The sequence below is a fragment of the Gracilinanus agilis genome, chromosome 1 (assembly GCF_016433145.1).
Source record: "Gracilinanus agilis isolate LMUSP501 chromosome 1, AgileGrace, whole genome shotgun sequence".
Taxonomy (NCBI): Eukaryota; Metazoa; Chordata; class Mammalia; order Didelphimorphia; family Didelphidae; genus Gracilinanus; species Gracilinanus agilis.
Window position 1 is genome coordinate 503,948,406 of NC_058130.1, and position 20,473 is coordinate 503,968,878.

Sequence of the window (20,473 nt, forward strand, 5' to 3'; positions counted from 1 at the left end):
AAGTAATTCTTTAATTAATATTTGTATTGCTATATATAATGTTCTCTTGGTTCTGCTCATTTCACTCTTCATAACTTCATGTAGGTCTTTTTTTAAATGAATCATTTCTTATGGCACAGAAGTATTCCATCACAGTCATGTGCCACAATTTATTCAGCCATTCCCCAATTGATGGGCATTGCTTCAATTTCCATTTCTTTGCTACTACAGAAAGAGCTGCTATAAATATTCTAGAATATAATGGTCTTTTTCTTTTTCCCTGATCATCTTTGGAAATAAACCAAATAGAGACATTACTGGGTCAAAAGGTATCCACAGTTTTACATCTCTTTCAACATAATTCCATATTTCTCTCCAGAATGATTGAATCAGGTCACAATTTCACCAACCATGTTTTGGTGTCCCCACTTTTCCACATCTCCTTCAACATTTGTCATTTTCCCTTTTATCATTTTAGCCAATTTGATAGGTATGGGATTGTTTTGCTTTGCATTTCTCTAATCAATAATGCTTTAGAGCATTTTTCATATAGTCATATATTGCTTTGATTTCTTTATCCAGAAATTTTGTCCATATCTCTTAACCATTTATCAATTGGGGAATGGTTTGTATTCTTGCATATTTGACAAAGTTCTCTATGTATTTCAGAGATGAGATCTCTATCTGAGAAACTATGTATAAAATCTTCCCCCAGCCTATTGCTTTCCTTCAAATCTTTGATACGTTAGTTTTATTTATGCAAAACCTTTTTAATTTAATGTATTCAAGTTTATCCACTTTATATCTTACAATCCTTCCTATCTCCTGTTTATACATGTCTTCCCCTACCTATAAGTTTGATACATAAAATATTCCCTGTCCTTCTAATTTGCTTATGATATATCCCTTTATGCTTATATAATATGTAATATATTAATTTTGATGTTATCTTGGTAAATGGTATAAGATATATATCTAGTTTCCGCCAGGCTGCTTTCCAGTTTCCCCAACAATTTTTACCAAGTAATGAATTCTTCTCTCTTAAACTTGGAGCTTTTTGTCAAACACAGGGTTACTATAATCATTTATAAATATTTGTTATATGTCTGCTCTGTTCTACTGACCTACTTTTCTATTTCTGAGCTAGTACTAGATAGTTTTGATAATTAAGACTTTATAATATAGTTTAAAATCTGGTACTATTAGATCTTTTTTCTTCACATTTTTTTTCAGTAATTCCTTTGATATTCTTAACCTTTGTTTTTCTAAGTGAATTTTGTAATTGTTTTTCTAGTTCAATAAAATAATTATTTGGTAATTTATTTGGTATATCACTGAATAAGTAGATTAGCTTAGGTAGGATTGTCATTTTAATTACATTCGCTCTGCCCTTCCATAAATAATTAATCTCGCATTTATGGAACACTTTGAGATATATAAAGCACTTTATTCTTTACCTCATTTTATCTTGCTAACAACCCTGGGAGAAGATCCTATAATTATCGTCACTTTGCAAAAGAAGAAACTGAGGCATATGGAGGTAAAGCGATTTAGATAAGACCACACAGCTTGTAAGGGTATAAGGATAGATTTGAACTCAGTTCTTACTGAATCCAGAAATCTTGACCAAAGGCATTCTTCATCTATTTGTTATTTCCTTTGTACATGAAGAGGCCAAACTTTAGAGCCACCACAGATTTCTTGAAGGTTTTATAATGTGTTGGGCTTGAGGCAATCAGAAAAATATCATCCACAAATAGGGGCATCTGGAAGACCTCAACATCAACAGATCTATCAGAAGATGAGGAAGTTATTTTAGCACACTGAGTGTATCCCCATGGTGAACTTTTGGTAGGATAAGGACCAAAGTTACAAAGGATCACAAGCATAGGTGGGTTATAATCGGCATCATTAGGTGAAACTCCCAGATTGATAAAATCACAGACTATTCATTTGAGTATGTGAATTAGCTCCTTGAGTCCAGGGATCATAAATATTAGTATAACTGTAGGCAATGCATATAGCAGACACTTATTCTTATTGAGTGAAAGAATAAAGGAATGATGAAAGTAGTGTCCTATAGTTTGGTGACTTGTCTAATGCTATATCTCTAAATGCAGAATGAAGTATATTTTAAGTAATTACAATGCAAATTGAAATTTTAAAATCCATCCAAAATATTCAAATGTTGAACCAATTTTTAAAAATTGTCTGGCTTCATTTCATAGTGTTCTACTCACCTATTCACATAGAGAAATGGCAGAGAACATGTTTCCTATTTTAAAACATACACAACTTAAGATTGTTAAGTGGAGACATGTTTTTGTCCAGTAAATTAGAAATGCTTTCACATCTAGATCCCACCACATCCTTTCACTCCTATATTCCAAGTCTATACATGAGGCAGAACTAGTAAGATGACAACATAACTGATGCTGGCCTTTCTACCATCATCTACAGCATTGATTGTGTCCATTGGCATTCCTAGGAGAAGAAATTGTATAGCAGTCCACACCAATTGTTAAGATGATCGAAATTAACAGACTTCCGTGTCAAAGTATAGCCTTTTTACAATAAAGATGAGTACACGTCAATGACCTGCTCTAAGTGGACAAAGTGCTAAACTTATTGACTGGATACCTAAGTCTAAGTCTTTGATTCCCACGTCAGACAAATACCAGCTTACTGACAACTGAACAAGTCCATGAGCCTCCAGAGCCTCAGTTTCAGCCTTTACAAAATGGGGGTTATAATTCTATGCTCTTTATCACACAGGGTTGTTGTCAGGAAAGTGCTTTGAAATCCTTAGATTGCTATAGAAATTTGAGTTATTATTTATGTCATACCCTACCCTATATTTTTGGTGCCATGAGCTATGGTAAATGAAGATCATCTGTCAGTTTTTGCAGCCCAATTTTTGAAACTTTTGAGTGTAAAAATGATATGTGTATCTCCATCTGACAGTATTCCTTTTATTTTGCTGCCTTTGTGTGCTGTCGCACAGGGAAGTCCTCTTGCTACAGTACATCACCAAGGGCCTTAGAATATATAACTTCCCAGAAAACAACTTTGGGTACAAAGAGAGCAAAGATGAGAGCTGTTTTCTGGCTGTAGGAAGGCATCTATGGAGAATCACAGTGGAGATGGTGATGTCATGTCGGAGTTTGAAAGGGAAGTCTGTTTTCTGTGATGTGCTGGTCAGTCCTGCTCATCTGAAAACACAGACATCCTCCTCAAATCATCACCATGACTATTGTTGGCATGCTGTGATGCATAGTGTAAATGATCACCAAAATATTTGCATACTTAATAGCTATTTTTTCTATAATCCACTCTAATAATTAGAGTACGCCATTACTTGCTAAATGTTAGTATAAATTAGCAATCCATTATATATGATAAGTTTTAGGATTTAAAGATAGAGATTGTGTTTAATTAAAATTAACTTACATATGAAAGCCAAATGAACTAATGATTCCCAATGACCTTTTATTACCTACAGTCCCTTGTCTGGGCTGGATGATTGACAGCTTGTTGTTTGGCTACCATGTTGTATTTCAGCTGACAAGACTTTTCATTTTAACTCAATTTCCCTGCCTATCACAAGCTGGTGGCAGGCCAGGCTCAAGTCACCCAGTTTTGCCTCAGCAGCTTGCTCTATTTCTCATTAGTACGCATTTATTCAGTGGAAATTGGAAGACAAATGCTTGAAGGCATGCGAACTAAGTATAGCAAATTAGGTTTAAAGACTGAATATTTATAAGTATATTGAAACAGGGTTTCTTTTAAAAAAAATTTAGAGTGAATTGAGAACTAAGTGCTAGCTTTGGTATAAAAGAAGTGAAGATAGAAGTAGGAGGATTCTAAGAATAACAATACTACGAGCTTTCTCTTTACATTTTGGAAATCTGTAAAAAAAAAAAAAAAACCCTCTCTGACAACACCTTATCAAAAAGCAACCTGGCTTCTCCATGATATGGAGCTTGTACAAGGAAGTTTAGCACCTCATGTGTAAGAAGGGGGGAAAAATGAGGGTCATGTTCATTTGCTGCTTGGTTATCCCTTGGTATGCTTTAAATTGCCTTGTTTGTTCGGCACTCGCACAGAAACAGATGTTGCTGTACCATGCTGGATAATTTACTGGTCCTCATGGTGCCGAATCGAAGTCCTCTTGAGCTGCCCAGCTGGTCTGTCAGTAGCGCTGGCTGGTGTCTGCCGAACTATGACAACTGCAAGTAGCTGCCGCGGCTTTTATTGGGCACTTGTCATTCTTTTAACTCAGCATTTTCCCTAGATAGATAGATAGATAGATAGATAGATAGATAGATAGATAGATAGATAGACAGACAGACAGACACACATACATAGATGTATCGATACATAGATACATGGATGGATGGATGGATGGGTGGATGGATGGATAGATACATATATACATAAATACATTGATACAGATACATGGATGGATGGATGGATAGACAGACAGACAGATAGATAGATAGACAGATACATAGATAGATACATTCATACATAACTAGATACATAGAAACATCGATACATGGATTGATGGATAGGTAGATATAATTATATAGAGAGATAGATATAGAAATATAGAAAGATACATATATAGAGAGAGAGATATACATATACACATTGATACATCGATACATAGATACATGGATACATGGATGGATGAATAGATATAGATATATATAAATATATAAATGTAGAGATAGATATAGAAATATAGAGATAAAGATAGATATAGAAATATATAGGGAGAGATAGGTAGATAGATAGATAGATAGATAGATAGATAGATAGATAGATAGATAGACAGACAGATAGATAGATAGATAGATAGATAGATAGACAGACAGACAGACAGAGAGATAAAGACATAGATAGGCTTTCTGGAAAAGGAATTCTGTGTGTGTGTGTGTGTGTGTGTCACATTGCAGACAGACCCACATAAGCTTCTCTCTCTTTTGTTGATCATAATGTGACTCATTACTTTTGTCATCTAATGATTATCAGCATGATTGCTCCGAGCGAGAGCCAAGCTTGCCTTCCACACATAACTGGTACTGGAAGGTAAGACAGATTTGTCATTTATGATCTGACCACTAAGCCACACTTTGTGCTCCATTATTGTGATTAACTCCTGCATAAGATATGCTTGCCCAATTGTCATTTGTGATACCGCAGTGGGTCCAGACTGTCCTGCTTCCTGGGAATAAGTCAGCCAATAGGCTCTGTGTTATTTAGGTTGTTAAATGCGAACCTGCCATCTCGCAAGAGACACTCCAGGATTCTTTTGCTTTTCTTCTTCCTCCACCCTCCTTTACTGGACTTGTTGGGGGAACATATGTCAGCTACCATTTCCCAACAACAGGCTAAAATGGTGTTATCCCCTTACAGGGTTTTCTGAGGGAGCTGACAGCATCTGATTGGGGCCGAGCCGTTGCTTTTGTACCCTGGAAAGTTTGGTTGCCCATGCTGCCAGTTGAAATCTATCGTGTCAGGTGCCTTGTGGCTATCTGCAGTTGAGGCCATGTTCTGGAACCAAAGTTGTTGTGTGTGTGTGTGTCTGTGTGTCTGTGTCTGTGTGTATGTGTTTTCCTGGCTTCTTCATCAACAAGCCGATTTGACTCTGCCTGATTATAGTAACGAAGGCAGTCTAAAAGAATATGCACAACCTCATTGTACGTCACATCGAATCACTACTCTGGCCACACAAAGCTGACCGCAGCCTCATTTCTTTAGACAAATGCATGCTTAAGGAAAAACCTCCTGTGACAAAACATTCTAGCCTTCCCCCACCCTTTTTTTGTTATGCAAGCTGGGCACAGATTTAATTTTTAGTGAAATCAACTTTATCTTTTATGCAGACACAACTCTGCTGTGAAGTGCTCATCTTTAATAATGTAACCTGTGAGTTCTGTGGGCTACTGAGCCCTGCTTAACTGGTCACAAAGAGGGAATTTGTGTGTGTGTGTGTGTGCATATGTTTTATTGCAAACTATAAACATAGCCACTTATCATTTTGTGAGAAATAAACTATTTGAAGCTGTTTTTGCATTAATGAATAGAAGGAATTGGGTTTTATATTCTAGCCCCCATCCCATACATGCTGGAGGAAAAATAGTCAGTTTTGATTATGAAGAGAAAGATGCAGACCTAGACAGGAGCTACATCCTGATATGCATGCTATCAGAATGATTTATGCAAATTATGCATATTATTCCCAAAGGAATTCCTCCTCAAACTGCCAGGATAAATTGCCGGAAATTAGCCATAAAATCTGTCGTGCTAGGAGCAAAAGGTGAAGGCCACTGGGAAAGCAAGGACGTTCAGTTTCTGGAGTCTTCCAGGACATGATAGGGCCTGATTATTTTACCTAGGTCCTGAAAAGGCTATAGTATCTCCTGAATAATGTAAAAGTATTTTCCCAACAAATATTGAATCCCACTTTATTTACCACTAACACATGAAAATGTATGCTATTAAAGGCCTCAGTACTTCTTTAGCCACTAATCCAGAATTGGAAAACATCAGTAGTTTTCAGAGAAATGAAGCAATCTTTCACTGGATTGTATTGTTTCCACCAATCTGCTCAAAGTGAAGAGCTGCTTAGAGCTTGTAAGAGCCTTTCAAACCAATTGGGAATGTCAGGCATACTACTCCCTGATTCCAAAGTATCCAAGTTTGAGGGAACATGGTGGCTAAAGATTCTCTTTTGCCTCCTTCCCATTCCGTACTGGTAACTTCTGACACCACAAGTTCCTTTTGGTCCCTGGTGGCTATGTTCGAGAAAATATACTTTTTCAAAACTGGTCCTTTATGGAGATAACATGGAAAACTAGCTAGTCTTCTAAGAAACATCAATCATTTAATAGCTAATTGTTGATTCTTTTCTTACTACAGAAAGTATCATTTTTGAGACCTTACGAATGACTTCAGCTTCTGCCAATTTACGTGTTAATGAAGAGGATTTCACCCTAATTTCAGAAAATGGAAAAATCACTCTGAGAAAAGGAGATAACATAATCATTTACCCACCAATTCTGCACTTTGACCCAGAAGTCTTTGAACAGCCTGAGGTAAAACATTCACCTTATACTTACTACTTATTTTTCAGACTTCTAGTTTATAGCCTTTTAAGGGAATATTATTTATATTCTGTTGTTCCTCCAGACAACGGGGGGGTGGGGTGGGGGGAGTCTTCTTACTTTATTCTGTGTTTTCTAGTTCCCATAAATCATAGGATCATAGATTTTTCAGTTAGGAGGAAACTTTTAGGTCATCTAATCTAATCCCCTCATTTTCCAGATGAACAGCTAAAGCCCTGAGAAGTGAAGATATTTGGGAAAGGTCACACAAATCGTAGCAAGTGATACAGCTATGATTTGAACCTGAATCTAGCCCTCGTTATACTGTATTGCACTAATCAAGAGAGAAAGACAGTGATAAAGCTATTGTTCTTTCAAAGAAAATTACCATGTTTTGATTTCACAAATGTTATGATAAACATAGGCATTGTTTGGCAGGAGATCATTGGATAGAAGGTTAAGAGTGAAAGGAAGCATTACACAAAGTTAGAAAATAATAGGGCAGGTTTATATTATCAAATAATATGAACTTTCTAGCTCAAGGTCTGTGAAGTATGATTACTCTTAACACTAGCTGGGTTTTCTTTGCCTCAGAAGCTTTTTTTAACCTCTCATCATAGGATTCACCCCTTCTTGATCAATTATTATGGTGTTGTGAACTTGTGTTTTTAAAACTGTTGCTTTGACTCTGAAGCTCTGGGTGTAATTGTGTCATCTCCTTGTATTTTTTTCTGAAGCTAGAGTTAATGAATATCAAAGACTAGAAATTAATCCACCCTGGCTCTTCCTTTAATACAGTCTCCCAAGTTCACCACCTGCATGCAAATTGAATGTGGTCCTCCTCTTCCCTAGCTTTGAGGGAAGGGATGTTGTGACAGTAATCTTTGTAGTGAAATGTAATTTCTGAAAGGTGAATTTCTGTGTCCTTATATACAGGTTCATGGCAGGATCATTTTCAGATATGCCATCTGAGTAGATAGATATTTTTGTAGATCTGACAGGATTCGAATATAGTCTTAATTTATAAAGTTAGAAAAGGTTGGGGTGAAGTACACACAAAAAAAAGAGATTAATTTATATCTGTGAAAGCATTTTGGAAAAAATCTCCAGAATGCTGTACTTCTCTTAAATACTATCATCATTATTTTCCTCTTCCTCCTTCTCCTTTTCTTCTTCACCTTTATTTTATGGAAAGTACCTGTTAGGGCTATAAAAATAGGATCTGGATATTTATTTTAGATACTCTACTATTTGTTTCTTGCTGACCTTATTTTCCTCATTTGCAGAATGGGATGACAATACACCATCCTTTTAAAAAGGGGTTTTGTGAGATCAAAATGCTTCATAAAATTATATGTTCATAAGTTATGATTATTGTCATTACATACTCCGTTTGAGCCAGATCTTTGCTGGTGGCCTCCATAAAACCTAGCTAACATATATTTCAACCAGTTGCAAGGGAGTCAAAGGCTGCAGTGTTCTGAACTGAAGAGTAGTCATCATTAGCAACAATATTTGCATTCATAGCCTATTGTAGTGTAAGCACTGAATGGGGAATAGATTGCTACCCTCCATTGGACTGCTAGATTCACATGTCCAAGAATTGAGCTCAAAGGTCTTTCAAATTCCTACCCCTAAAATTTCAGCATCCTATCCTTTGCTGTTGTCCAGTTCTTTTCCAATTGTGTATGACTCTTTGTGATCCTACTTGAGGTTTCCTTGGCAAAGATGCTGGAGTGGTTTGTCGTTTCCTTTTCCAGCTCATTTTACAGATGAGGAAACCAAGGCCAACAGGGTGAAGTGACTTGCCCAGGGTCATACAATTAGTAAGTATATGAGGCCACATTTAAACTCAGGAAGATGAATCTTTCTGACTTTAGACTCAGTGCTCTACCTACTGTATCACCTATCTGCCCCAATCCTAGCAGGTTTTTAATTGAATTATGAACTAGATTAATACTAAAAATTACACTCTAAATATATACCACTGATTATACTTAGCAAATAAAAAGCACTTATTAGATGTTCTTCATTCATTCTTTTAATGTGTTCTCCCTGGTTACAAAGAGGAGAAAAATATGGTGTAGGAACAAGCTTAAACAAAATCTATTACCCTCTCTAACAATTCTAGACCATCATAGACTCCAAAGTCTTACTTTCTTTAAACCAGTGGTTTTTCAACACAGCAAAGGTGTCTTTACTCCACTTATTAACTGTTTGACCCTGATCAAATCAGGTAATTTCTTTCGTATCTCAGTTTCCTTAACTCCAAAATGAGGAATAACAACTCGCATATTATCTGCCTCATAGAGCTGTGAGAAAAGTACTTTGTCAGCCTTAAAGTGATTTACAATCTAACACATAGAACTAATATATTAGTTCAGCCTTAAGATTTTAAATGATCAAGTAAAATGTAAGTGAGAGAATATTACAATCGTCAGGCTTTTCAAAAAACAATATCATGAGGCTTTAATGTAGTGATCTCCCTGGTCATTTCCTTGCCTTTTACAGGTTTTAAGATTTTTTTTTTATGACAGAAGCGAGCACAATCAGTAAGGGAAAATGTCTCTGTGTGTCTGCCAGTGTCCCACCTGGTCCTGTCATAATAGAGTGGTTCTGGGGGTGGGGGCACCATAGTCTCATGCCAGGGAGCCAGAGGTGTACTGCATGGCATTAGTGAGCTCTCTAAATGCTCTGAAGTAGCCTGGCCCCCCTGCTTTCCTAAAAAGTGACCTGTAGGGCCAAAACAAATCAAAATCTCTAGGAAACACTGTAGTAGTTTCTCAAAGTTTCTGGAGAAAAGCTAAGTCTAGGCCTTTTCTAAGAAGAAAGCTATATTCCCACACCTTGTCAAATGGGAAAGGATACAGAGGTCTCCTGTGTATATGTGTTTGTTATGTGTGTGTGTGTGTGTGTGTGTGTGTGTGTGTGTGTGTGTGTAGGGGGAGGTTTGATCATGAATGAATGATTATAATATAATAATTATGTACCAATAATTATATAATTATAATTACATAAATTATATAAATGTATTTAACTATTATAATATAGTTATATAATATAGCATATGTATCATATCAGATATAATGCTATTAAGTAGCATTTCTATATTTATATTTATATCAACTTTAATATTTATAAAATGCTTTATGACTATCATCTCACTTTATTCTCAACAATCTTGGGAGGTAGAAACTACTATTTCCCCCATATTACAGATGAGAAAACTGAGATAGACAAAAGTTGTGACTTGCTTTAAGTTACATAATAAATATCTGAGGACAGATTTGAACTTGTTTTCTGACACCAGGCTTAGCACCTCTATCCACCTTACTATGTGCCAGGAATTGTGCCAATCGCTAGAAATAAATATATAAATGCAAGCTCTGGGTTCTTTCCTATTACCTTCTTTGCTTTCCTACTAATTTCCCACTGCAATGCTTTTCCCTTTGATTAGCAATTAATATCAATTATACTAAAGACTTAATTACCTTTTAGAAATGACTATTTTCTAAGATGTGTAATGCAGAATAATTAGGACCAAACACACTTCTAGGGCAGTTAGGTGGTCAATGAGTAGAATACGGGGCTTGGAATCAGGAAAATTCATCATCATGAGGTCAAACCAGGCCTCAGACACTTCCTAGCTAGGTGACCCTGGGCAAGTCATATAACTCTGCCTCAGTTTGTCATCTGTAAAATGAGCTGGAGAAGGAAATCACAAGCCACTCCAGTATTTTTGCTAAGAAAACCCTAAAATGGAGTCACAACGAGTTGGATACAACTGAAACAACTGAACAACAACAAAATGCTTCCAAACCAGAGCATGTTCTCCCGTAATTGCATGTAGAATAAAGAGTATGGTAGACTCAGGCTTGGAGCACATGTGGCAAAAGAAGAGTACCATAGCTCCTGGTAGTCCTTCTGACAGACGTCCATTCCTCCCTTTTATGGAGTAAAGTTCCACTTGGAGTTCCTCACAGGCATAGTGTGCTATCAGCTAGGCTCTGTGAAGTCATGAAGCAGTCTTTCCTCAATATGGCTGGTTTGTCCTAAGCTCCCAATGTAAACACTATGAGCCATTAATATCCCAGGGAATGATTCAAGGATATTGATGAGAAATCCAAATCCTCAGATTCTTTGAGTTCCCCTGGTCATCTTTTTCTCAAGGAAGACTGAGGCTCTTTTCCTCTTTCCTCTCCCATCAAGTGATTGCCTCTCAGAGATGTGGCTGGACATGTTCTGCCCTGGATAATAACTTGGTTCCAAACTGGCTTACCATCTTTAGAAAACCCACAGGGCATGACAAGGTATATTAATTTAATGTCTTTTATTAATTGATTGATCAATTCATTAGAGATGTTCTCACCTGATAAATATATCAGAGTTATAATATCTTGTTAGCTACTTTTAAGAGAGGTTGGGTGATTGATTGATTGATTCAATTGGCTGCAGCCCTTCCACTCTTACCCATTTAATAGCTGCTGTCTCAGTCCATTTTTTGGAGTATGTTTAGTAAAGTACAGATTCTTAAGTCTTCAGTAACTTTCTAGTGACTTGGGGAAGTTCTGAATTTATTTGAAAATTCTTTCTTCAATATCTTGTTCTAAAGAGTTCCAGGAAAAGTTTTATGTGACTCTTGCAATTAATGTTCTTCCATACTTCCTAATACATGGTGATAAAATTTTTAAATATCACTTTACAAAATTCTAAGAATGACTGTTTGCCTTTAATACTTTCAAATACTTCCCCACTTCATCCCCTAAAGCAGTGATTCCCAAAGTGGGTACCACCGCCCTCTGGTGGATGCTGCAGCAATCCAGGGAAGTGGTGATGGCCACAGATGCATTTGGGGGCAGTGGATAACTGTAAGGGGGCTGTGATAGTATGTGACAGGGGGTGCTAAGTAATATTTTTTCTGGAAAGGGGGCAGTAGGCAAAAAAGTTTGGGAACCACCGCCCTAAAGGAAACCGAGAAAATGAAAAAAAAAAAAAAGAAGAAGAAAAAAGATCAAGTCTCCCTCTTCAGAAAGAAATTCTAGACCCTTACATAGTTCCTGAGCAAGTATAGCCACATCAAACCCTTAATATTCAGGGAGGGGATCTATTCCTCTTCCTCTCTTAAGGGGGATGAGAAAGATTCTGTATTCTGGGTCCAACTCAGTACCAAGTGCTACAACAAACTGTTGCTAAATTGGCTATGAGGGGTGTGCGGCACATTTTACTGCTTGCCCTCTCCTTTTTCCCCAGTAAGGAGCCCTACTGCACTTGACCCAAACAAATAAGCTAGTTTAGTACCGGACTTTAGTAAAAGAAAAAGAAAATAAGCACCCAACTCAAAAGAAAAGCCTAATCCCACAGAGATCCCAAAGAATATGGTTTCCACATTCAAACTAGCAACTAAGGCTCCCAGATGAAGATTATTTTTCTCCTAAGAGTTCTAGGGATATTCCGGAGGGATTTGGGAGTTGCTTCCCTAGTTGCTTAGGAGCCTTGATCTGGTGTGTTCCTTCTGTTATGATTAAAATCCCTGGACACAGTATCTTAATCTTATAATTATTATTTATTAAATAGCAAAAAGCAGGCCAGAGAAAGAGAGAAACAGAATGAGCCACATGTGGCTGGCTAGTTCTTTTTGCCACCTCCCCCGTGAGCAAACAGATCAAGCCCTGAGCCAGACGGCCTGCCACCTAAATCCTTCATTCCAAGGAAAGAGAGTGACTTCCTGCTCCCTCCACCAGTTTGCGCTCTTCATGATGTCCCTTTCTTGAACCTCTCAGATAGGTGGACTCAGGCCTCGGTCTAGTAAAAGGCAGGTTTTCCAGATGCCATAAGTAACCTTGTGGTGTTTAAAATAGCTGTACAGAAATATACTGTGTCTCCTACCATGAGAGACAAAAGGAGAGAAGACACCCTTGGCCTTAGAAAGATACAGCTCAGAGATTCAACTCCAAGATTTATCTGCTTTAAAATCAAAAGGTTGTTTTGGGGGCTAAAAAGGGAGACAGATTAATATTAACTTCCCATACCTCAATACCACTTCCCTAATTAATATCATCCTAATATCATTTAATTAATTGTCTAATTGATTTCTCCTCCATATCAATTAACCAATTAGTGTCTTACAGAAGGAGATTCGCTGAGAAGATATAGCAAGAAATTAAAAAGCAAAACCTACCTCCTTCTAAGCAACTATTTGGTTGGTAGTACAGTGGGCTCAAAATTAGGGAGATTGCTACAAAGCATTTCCCATAAAAAACTTACTGTTGTGGCATAGCCATTGGATGAGTTGCTCTGTTGCTTATAAGACACAGTGTCCTGGCTGCTGGATTTCTTTCCTTTATAGCTGGGTCAAACACTGTTTAAAAATTTGCCATCCTTAACATATTGGCCAGTTCAATTTTGACCACACTGTTCATATCCCCAATCTGGAATAGTTCTCTGGAGACCTCAGAAGGCATAAGCATTTTCTTTTTGCTTCCTTCCTTCGTACCATATGTGAAAGGGTCTACAATAGTCAGTGTTGCCCAGATCTTAAAACAATTCCACGTGAATAAGAAATTTAAGGTATCCCCCAAATATAAACTTTTACAGATAAACAAAGAAAATTTTCAAAATTTATCTGGTTATTGTTTGCCTAGTAATTAATAAAGACCCATCTTTATGACTAAAGTGACCTTCTTTGACTCAAAGACAATAAATAAAAATATTTTAATATTTAAATTTAATATTTAAAAGAAAGAAAAAATATTTAAAGAAAATCTAGCTTCCTATCTTAAAAAGAAATGTGATAGCTGGAGAATTTTTCAGAGCATGTAGGTTTTAGGAGTTGGGATCAAATGGAAGTGACCCCTTCAACCTCTGGTGAGCAATCAGACTCTTTTGGCTTAGAGCTTGTGTGGCTACACTCATTAGGATACCAAGTGCTCTAAAAATAATCACTAGGATCAGGAAAAACTGAGGTACTTGTTCTCTGCCTCTATCACTAAGGCATCCGTCCTCTGCTCTGGAGCCACATGCACAGATTGGATTCAAGACAGTAAAATTCATTTGGGTCTATAAAACAATATGGGAAATATACATTTTCCCAAGGATCCCTGAAGAACTTATGGAATCCAACTGAAGGTCTGCAATAAAAAAAAAAAAATTATTAGTGTCTCTTCCTGCCAGAAAGCTCACTGTGGCCTTGCCACTAGAAGGACAATGCAAATGGAATTCTGAACTCTCCCAGCAATAAGATAAGCAGGTTCAATGTAAGCAGGAAGAAAACAGGATCCTGTAAGGCCAAACTAAGTATACAGCTCTCACAGATGATTCTTCCTCACTTCAGGCCCCAAAGTCTATCCACTGTACCACACAGCCACTTAGCTAGGATTTTAAAGGAAGTCAGGGTAGTCAATAGGCAATGCAGAGGAGGGAGAGCATTCCAGGCATAGGGGACAGCCAGACAAAATGCCCAGAGTCAAGAGATGGAGTGTCTTGGTCATGGAACAGCCAGGAAATTAGTGTTAAAGAATCAGACTATATATACAATAATATGACAAATAGTAAGACATAAGCATGTCAGTAAGCAGAGGTTGTCACAAAGAAATTTGTCTGACCTGTAAGGAGAAATATCAGAAAATTGGCTGTGCAAATATAGCCTTAAAAGGTAAAGAAGAAAATGCCATTTTTTTTTCCCTAGTGCCATCTCCAGACTAGGAACTCTGAAAAAGAGAGTCCTGGGTAGAGAATCTTTCAGTTAGGTTCTTGCACATACAGGAAGCTCCATATTTATCCCCCAATAAACTCCTCCTTGAAAAGCAGGTGGTGGAATTCTTCTCTCTGCAGGCACATTCAGAAAACAGAGTAAAGAAGACTCAAAACTCAAAACTTAGGTGATAAAGGAGGGGAGGGGGGTGATATAGGCTTAGAAGTCTTGATGCTTGGGAGTCCATTTCTCTCCTTCCTGGAGCCCTCCTAAGATCACCCTTAGGCATGGTGTGGCTTTCACCCGGGGTCCTTGCACAGTCTTGACTGCCTTTTCTCAGTGTGGCCAGTTTGTTTTCAGGTTCTCATGTAGGTATCACCTCCAGCTGTTGCTATCCTGGAGATGCTTCTGGATGCCGAGTGAGAAATGGAAATCCTCTAACTTCTAACGTTCACAAATTTCTCCTTTGGTTGGTTAGTGTTAGGGTGGGAAAGAGATAAGACTCACTCTTCTCCTTCCCTTCCCCCTTATCACCCAAGCCATTCCTTCTCAGGGATTTGACTGGATCTGTTAGTCCCCTGCTTGCCACTATAAGAATAATGCTGGGTTCTGAACTAGCTTGCTATTTTATTGAAGACGTAGAGGGAATAACAGAGTATATATTCATTTAATGTCTTTGAGTTAGTTAGATTCAACAGGGGTCTCACCTAATGAAGATTCATCAGGATGGGGTAGCTTGTTACATTAATTAATAGATGTCCACCCTTAAATAAGTAAATAAGAAAGTCTCTCCCCACAAGGAGTTTACATTCTAAAAGAAGAAGATAACACATTTTGGGGAGTTATGCTTTGGGAGGTATGTTTTAAATAGGGGAGGTCAGAGAGAATGGTGTTTAGAGCCAAGGAGAAATTGTCATTATTAGATTAACTTGTTGATTAAATTGCTGTTCACAGATGGAATTGGAGGTTTTGGAGTAGGCTAGTTTAGGAAAGTGTGGCAGCCTAAAAGAGAGGAATTTCTCCCTGAAGTATCAAAAGGACCGGAGAGTTTCTGCTTCTCTTAGGTAGAAGGATAAGAAAAGAAGAAATGCCTCACCTGGAATACTTGGTATTTTCTTTTAAAATCTGACCATGAATTTTGTGACTAAAGGAAAAACATGTTACTGAAATACATCCTTTCTTTTAATAAATGCATGACTGGCATATATCTCTACCACAAGCCATGTCCTATGTGCCTGTACTACCATGCATACTTTTTTACTTTATTTATAAATATAAGAATATGTATAAATATAAATAATAATAAAATATTATCTTTAATAATAAAATAATTTTATAAATATAAATATATTGAAAGAACTAATCTGATCAGTGTGAGATATCTCAGAGTATTTTGATTTGCATTTCCTTAATCAATAATGAACTATAAGCATTTTTTAACTTAGTTATATATAGTTTTGATGTCTTCATCCCAAAATTGCTAATATCTTTTGACCACTGGGGCATGGCTCATAGTCTTATAAATATGACAAAGTTCTCTTTGTATTTTTGATATAAACCTCTAACCAAAAAACTATATGAAGTTTCGCCCTTGATTTTCTTCTTTTCTTCTAATCATGGCTGTTAGTTTTCTACTTCTTAGTATGAATGCCCTCTATTGTCCCCCCTTATCCCTTTGTCTTCCTTTAATATTCTCTCTCTTAGTTTATCCCTCTTGATCTTTTTTTTCTTAGTCTAAAAGACTCTCTCTTATCTTTATCCCTCACCCACTACCTTATAAGTTAAGAACATTTTTACATCCACTTTCAGAGAAAGAACCAATGAAGAAAAATAAAGAAGACATCATTTTACATATAAATACATCTTTTTGTCAAATGATGCCTTCTTTAAGTGGGGGTAGTTATTTGATAGTTATTAAAATCACTATTACTTTTTTTTAATTTTTTTAAACCCTTAACTTCTGTTTATTGACTTATAGGTGGAAGGTGGTAAGGGTAGGTAATGAGGGTCAAGTGACTTGCCTAGGGTCACACAGCTGGGAAGTGTCTGAGGCCGGATTTGAACCTAGGACCTCCTGTCTCTAGGCCTGGCTCTCAATCCACTGAGCTACCCAGCTGCCCAATCACTATTACTTTTTATTGCTCTTTCCCCCTCTCTTTGAATACTCCTACTGTTCCATTACCACCCCCAATTCAGTTTGGGTACTTTGTTTTAGTGGAAAGGTGGTAAAGTTTGGAGTCTAAGAGCCTGGGCTTCAAATCATGACGGGACCACTTCCTTTACTTTGGCAAGTCATTTAACTTCTCTAGGTCTCAGTTAACCAAAGTTATAAATTGAGGGAATTGGAGTAGATTACCTTTAACCTTCCACCTAACTCTAAATTTATGATCCTATGAATGAAGCCTCAAAACCTTGGCAAAAGTGGGGAAGAACCTTAATTTTTAAAATACAGAAATAATCTTGAGACTCCATCATTACAGAATTACATATGAATCATGTATGTATGTATATCTTTGTGTATTTGCAAATGGAGATTCTGAGAAAACGGTGACGGAATAACTGACTTTTTTCGGGGTAAATTTTGATAAGACCAAATTATGGGCTCAGTCAATCAAACACTGGTGGGCAAAAATTGTATCTCTGATCAGATTCAGGCAAGGAGCTAAGGAAACCACTTTTCCAGTGGTTTTAGAAACAAGCTACTTACAGTGGTGTTTTTGTTGCAAGTTGCAGCGTTGTCTACCTGACTTGCTTTTTTGCACTGACTTTTATGAGTTAGTCCATGTGAAAGTTCTGCACTGAGCAGGTCTAATGCTAATGAGGGGCTAAGTACAGGAAGGAGCTGACCATTTTTATGCACTGCACGTGCACTAATTGAATAAATAGCTTAATTCACCATAGGCTGAAATAAGGTCACCCAGCCTTTTCTCAGAAACTCAAGTGATATTGGAGCCATCACATTTTGGCAGCAAAGAGAAATTAATATGACAGGCCCAAGACTCGAGCTAAACTGTGTCCATAATATTTCTATTATAAATAATGTAACTTATATGAAAATGGATTTAAACACAGAATTAACCCTAAGGGGTTTCTTATTTTGAATTCATTCCAATAAAATTTCCATAAGGAAAATATTTTTTTAAAAAGGGCATGCAGTCAATATTTTATTAATTGGAGCCTAGAACTAGCAGTCCCCTCTCTAATTCCTTGCCCCTCTTTAATTGTCAGTGAGTGACTAAGCACTGTCCTAACAATAATTTAACAGGCAATTTCCACTTGCAAATAGGCTTTGTTCTAAAAATCTGCTTATAAATTAATTGTATGATACTTGTAAAGTATTTTCCTATAGAAGTGATGCTATAAAGGATGGTTAGGCTCCCAAGGCAGTTCACAAAAGCCTACCTAATGACTAGTATGATTAAGAGCTTACATTAATTAATAAACCACAAACTGTTTTCTTTATAACAACTTTGTGAGGTAGGTAAGTATCTCTATCCCAATCTTATAGATGAAGAAACTGAGGCTGTAAAAAAAATGGATAAGTTTGCCCAAAGTGATGTGACTAAAGAATGGCAGAGGTAAATTTTGAACATCATGTCTTGGGCTTCCAAGTTACCCTGTTGCCTCTCTTGGGAAGTACTAATAGTCACTCTGAATTTGATTCCCCTTTAAACCATGAACCCCAAGTACAGAAATCTAATGAAATGGCCCAAAAAGGGAGGGGGAAGAAGATAAGGAATCATATATTCTTTATGTGCCACTAGTGGAGAAGAAGCCCAGAGTCAGTAGCTATGGTGGGGAGCAGTAGCAGCTTCTGTGCCTTCATCTATTGCTCTATCCATCTATACACATATATAAACAAATATACGTATTGTTCACACCTAATACATATGCATGTATGTACATGGGCAGGCAACCTTGTATAGATGAGTACTTCCTATCCTTAGTGTGCTTAAATACAGGACTATCTATATAGAGTAGACACGCTGTGCATGGAGAAATGGACTCGGAGTCAGGAGGACCTGAGTTTGATTCCTATGTTAGACATTAACTAGCTATGTGACTTTGGGAAAGTCATTTAACTTCTATACGCCATGGTTTCTTCCCCTCTAAAATAGGGTTAATAAGAGTCCTAACTTTTCAAGGTTGTTGTGAGGATCAAAAGGGTTTACCAACTTTAAGCATCATATAAATGCAGGCTAATGCTAATGGTAATAACAACAATAATAATAAAAATGGAAAATGGCAAGACTCATGGACATTTTTTCATTGACATTTGATGTACAGGAACCAATTTGCTGATAGTGTTTGAGTTACATAGGAAGGTACACCTGAAGTTTGACTTCTTGAAAGGGATAAACTTTTGGGGGTGACTATGAAGTCAGAAAGAGAGAAAAATGTATAGGTATTACATTGAATGAATTTCATGTCACTGGACTAATTTTGATAATCTCCATTGTTGTTTATAGGAGTTTAAGTTTGATCGTTTTGTAGAAAATGGCAAGAAGAAAACAACTTTTTTCAAAAGGGGACAAGAGCTGCCATATTGCCTAATGTCATTTGGATCTGGAATCAGCAAATGTCCTGGACGATTTTTTGCAGTGTTTGAGATAAAGCAGTTACTGATTCTCTTGTTTATGTTTTTTGATGTAGAATTAATTGAAGAGGAACCTCAACAATTCAGCAAATCTCGAATGTTTTTTGGTATCCAGTGTCCTCAGTCAGATGTTTCCTTTAGGTACAAGCTAAGATGTTAAAAAAAAAAAAAGAGGAGGAGAAAAAAGATGTTTGCTCAAAATAACACTGTCTTCCTCCCCCCATCCCAATTTTTTGGTTCTATTCTGGAAATGGAATTGTGTTGTTCTCCTTGTCTTTTTTTAAACATGCTTTCATATTAAGGGGTGCTTTCATTCCATGATGCCAAGACATCTGGTCAGTCAATTAAAAAAATATAGTCTGGTTTTTGAATTGGGATTATAATGTCAAAAATATACTAATAAGTGTCTACTTCCTCATTTGAGTAGGCTTAGTATGTCGTTTAGTGTACTAACCATATATTCATCGTTAAGACTAAATTTTACTTTATTACTTTATTGAATTACTTAATTGAAGTTATTGAATTATTGAAAAATTACTTTGTTGAAGAATTCATGGGTTCTAGACAGCTTTGGTTCCTAAAGATCAATGGGTATCAGTCAGAGTATATTATGGAGCTGTGAATCTTCACAAACACAGATCGGAGGAAGCACATTAAAAATGAAAGTTCTGTTACTCAATGCAAAAAGTTCTTTATGAAAATTGCTGGAAAATTTTATTGGCAGTGAATATTACCAACAAGTAAAAAAAAACTCAAAGAAGAAAATACTTAATTGTTTGTGACATTGGATGAAAATGGCCTTGTCACATATAATAGCAATAATAGTTTCTTTACCTGTGTAAGCTTTTATTCAGTTAGTTACACAGAAGATTGAGGGCTTCAATTTCATCTCAATATTTCATCATTTGAAAATGTGCATTTTGCTTTTTATGTGTTGTCTTTCATGACTGACTTTTCCTGACCCTTTTTGGAAATTTCTTGGCAAAGATATTAAAGTGGTTTGCTATTTCCATCTCCAGCTCATTTTATAGATGAGTAAATTGAGGCAAATGGAGTAAAGTGACCTGCCCAAGGTCACACATCTGGTAAGTGTCT

The 20,473-nt window shown here is 36.8% G+C and overlaps 1 protein-coding gene across 1 annotated transcript in view; it reads left to right on the forward strand.

Moving 5' to 3' along the window:
• The window catches only part of LOC123238852 (cytochrome P450 7B1), a gene marked incomplete at its 5' end in the record, with an annotated part of 75,921 nt that extends 56,244 nt beyond the window's left edge, over nt 1-19,677 (forward strand). The window contains 2 exons of the mRNA XM_044666102.1: nt 6,907-7,082; nt 19,251-19,677. Of these exons, the coding sequence (XP_044522037.1) occupies nt 6,907-7,082; nt 19,251-19,538 (464 nt within the window). The remainder of the gene's footprint in view (nt 1-6,906; nt 7,083-19,250) is intronic.
• Between the last annotated feature and the right edge of the window lie 796 nt (nt 19,678-20,473).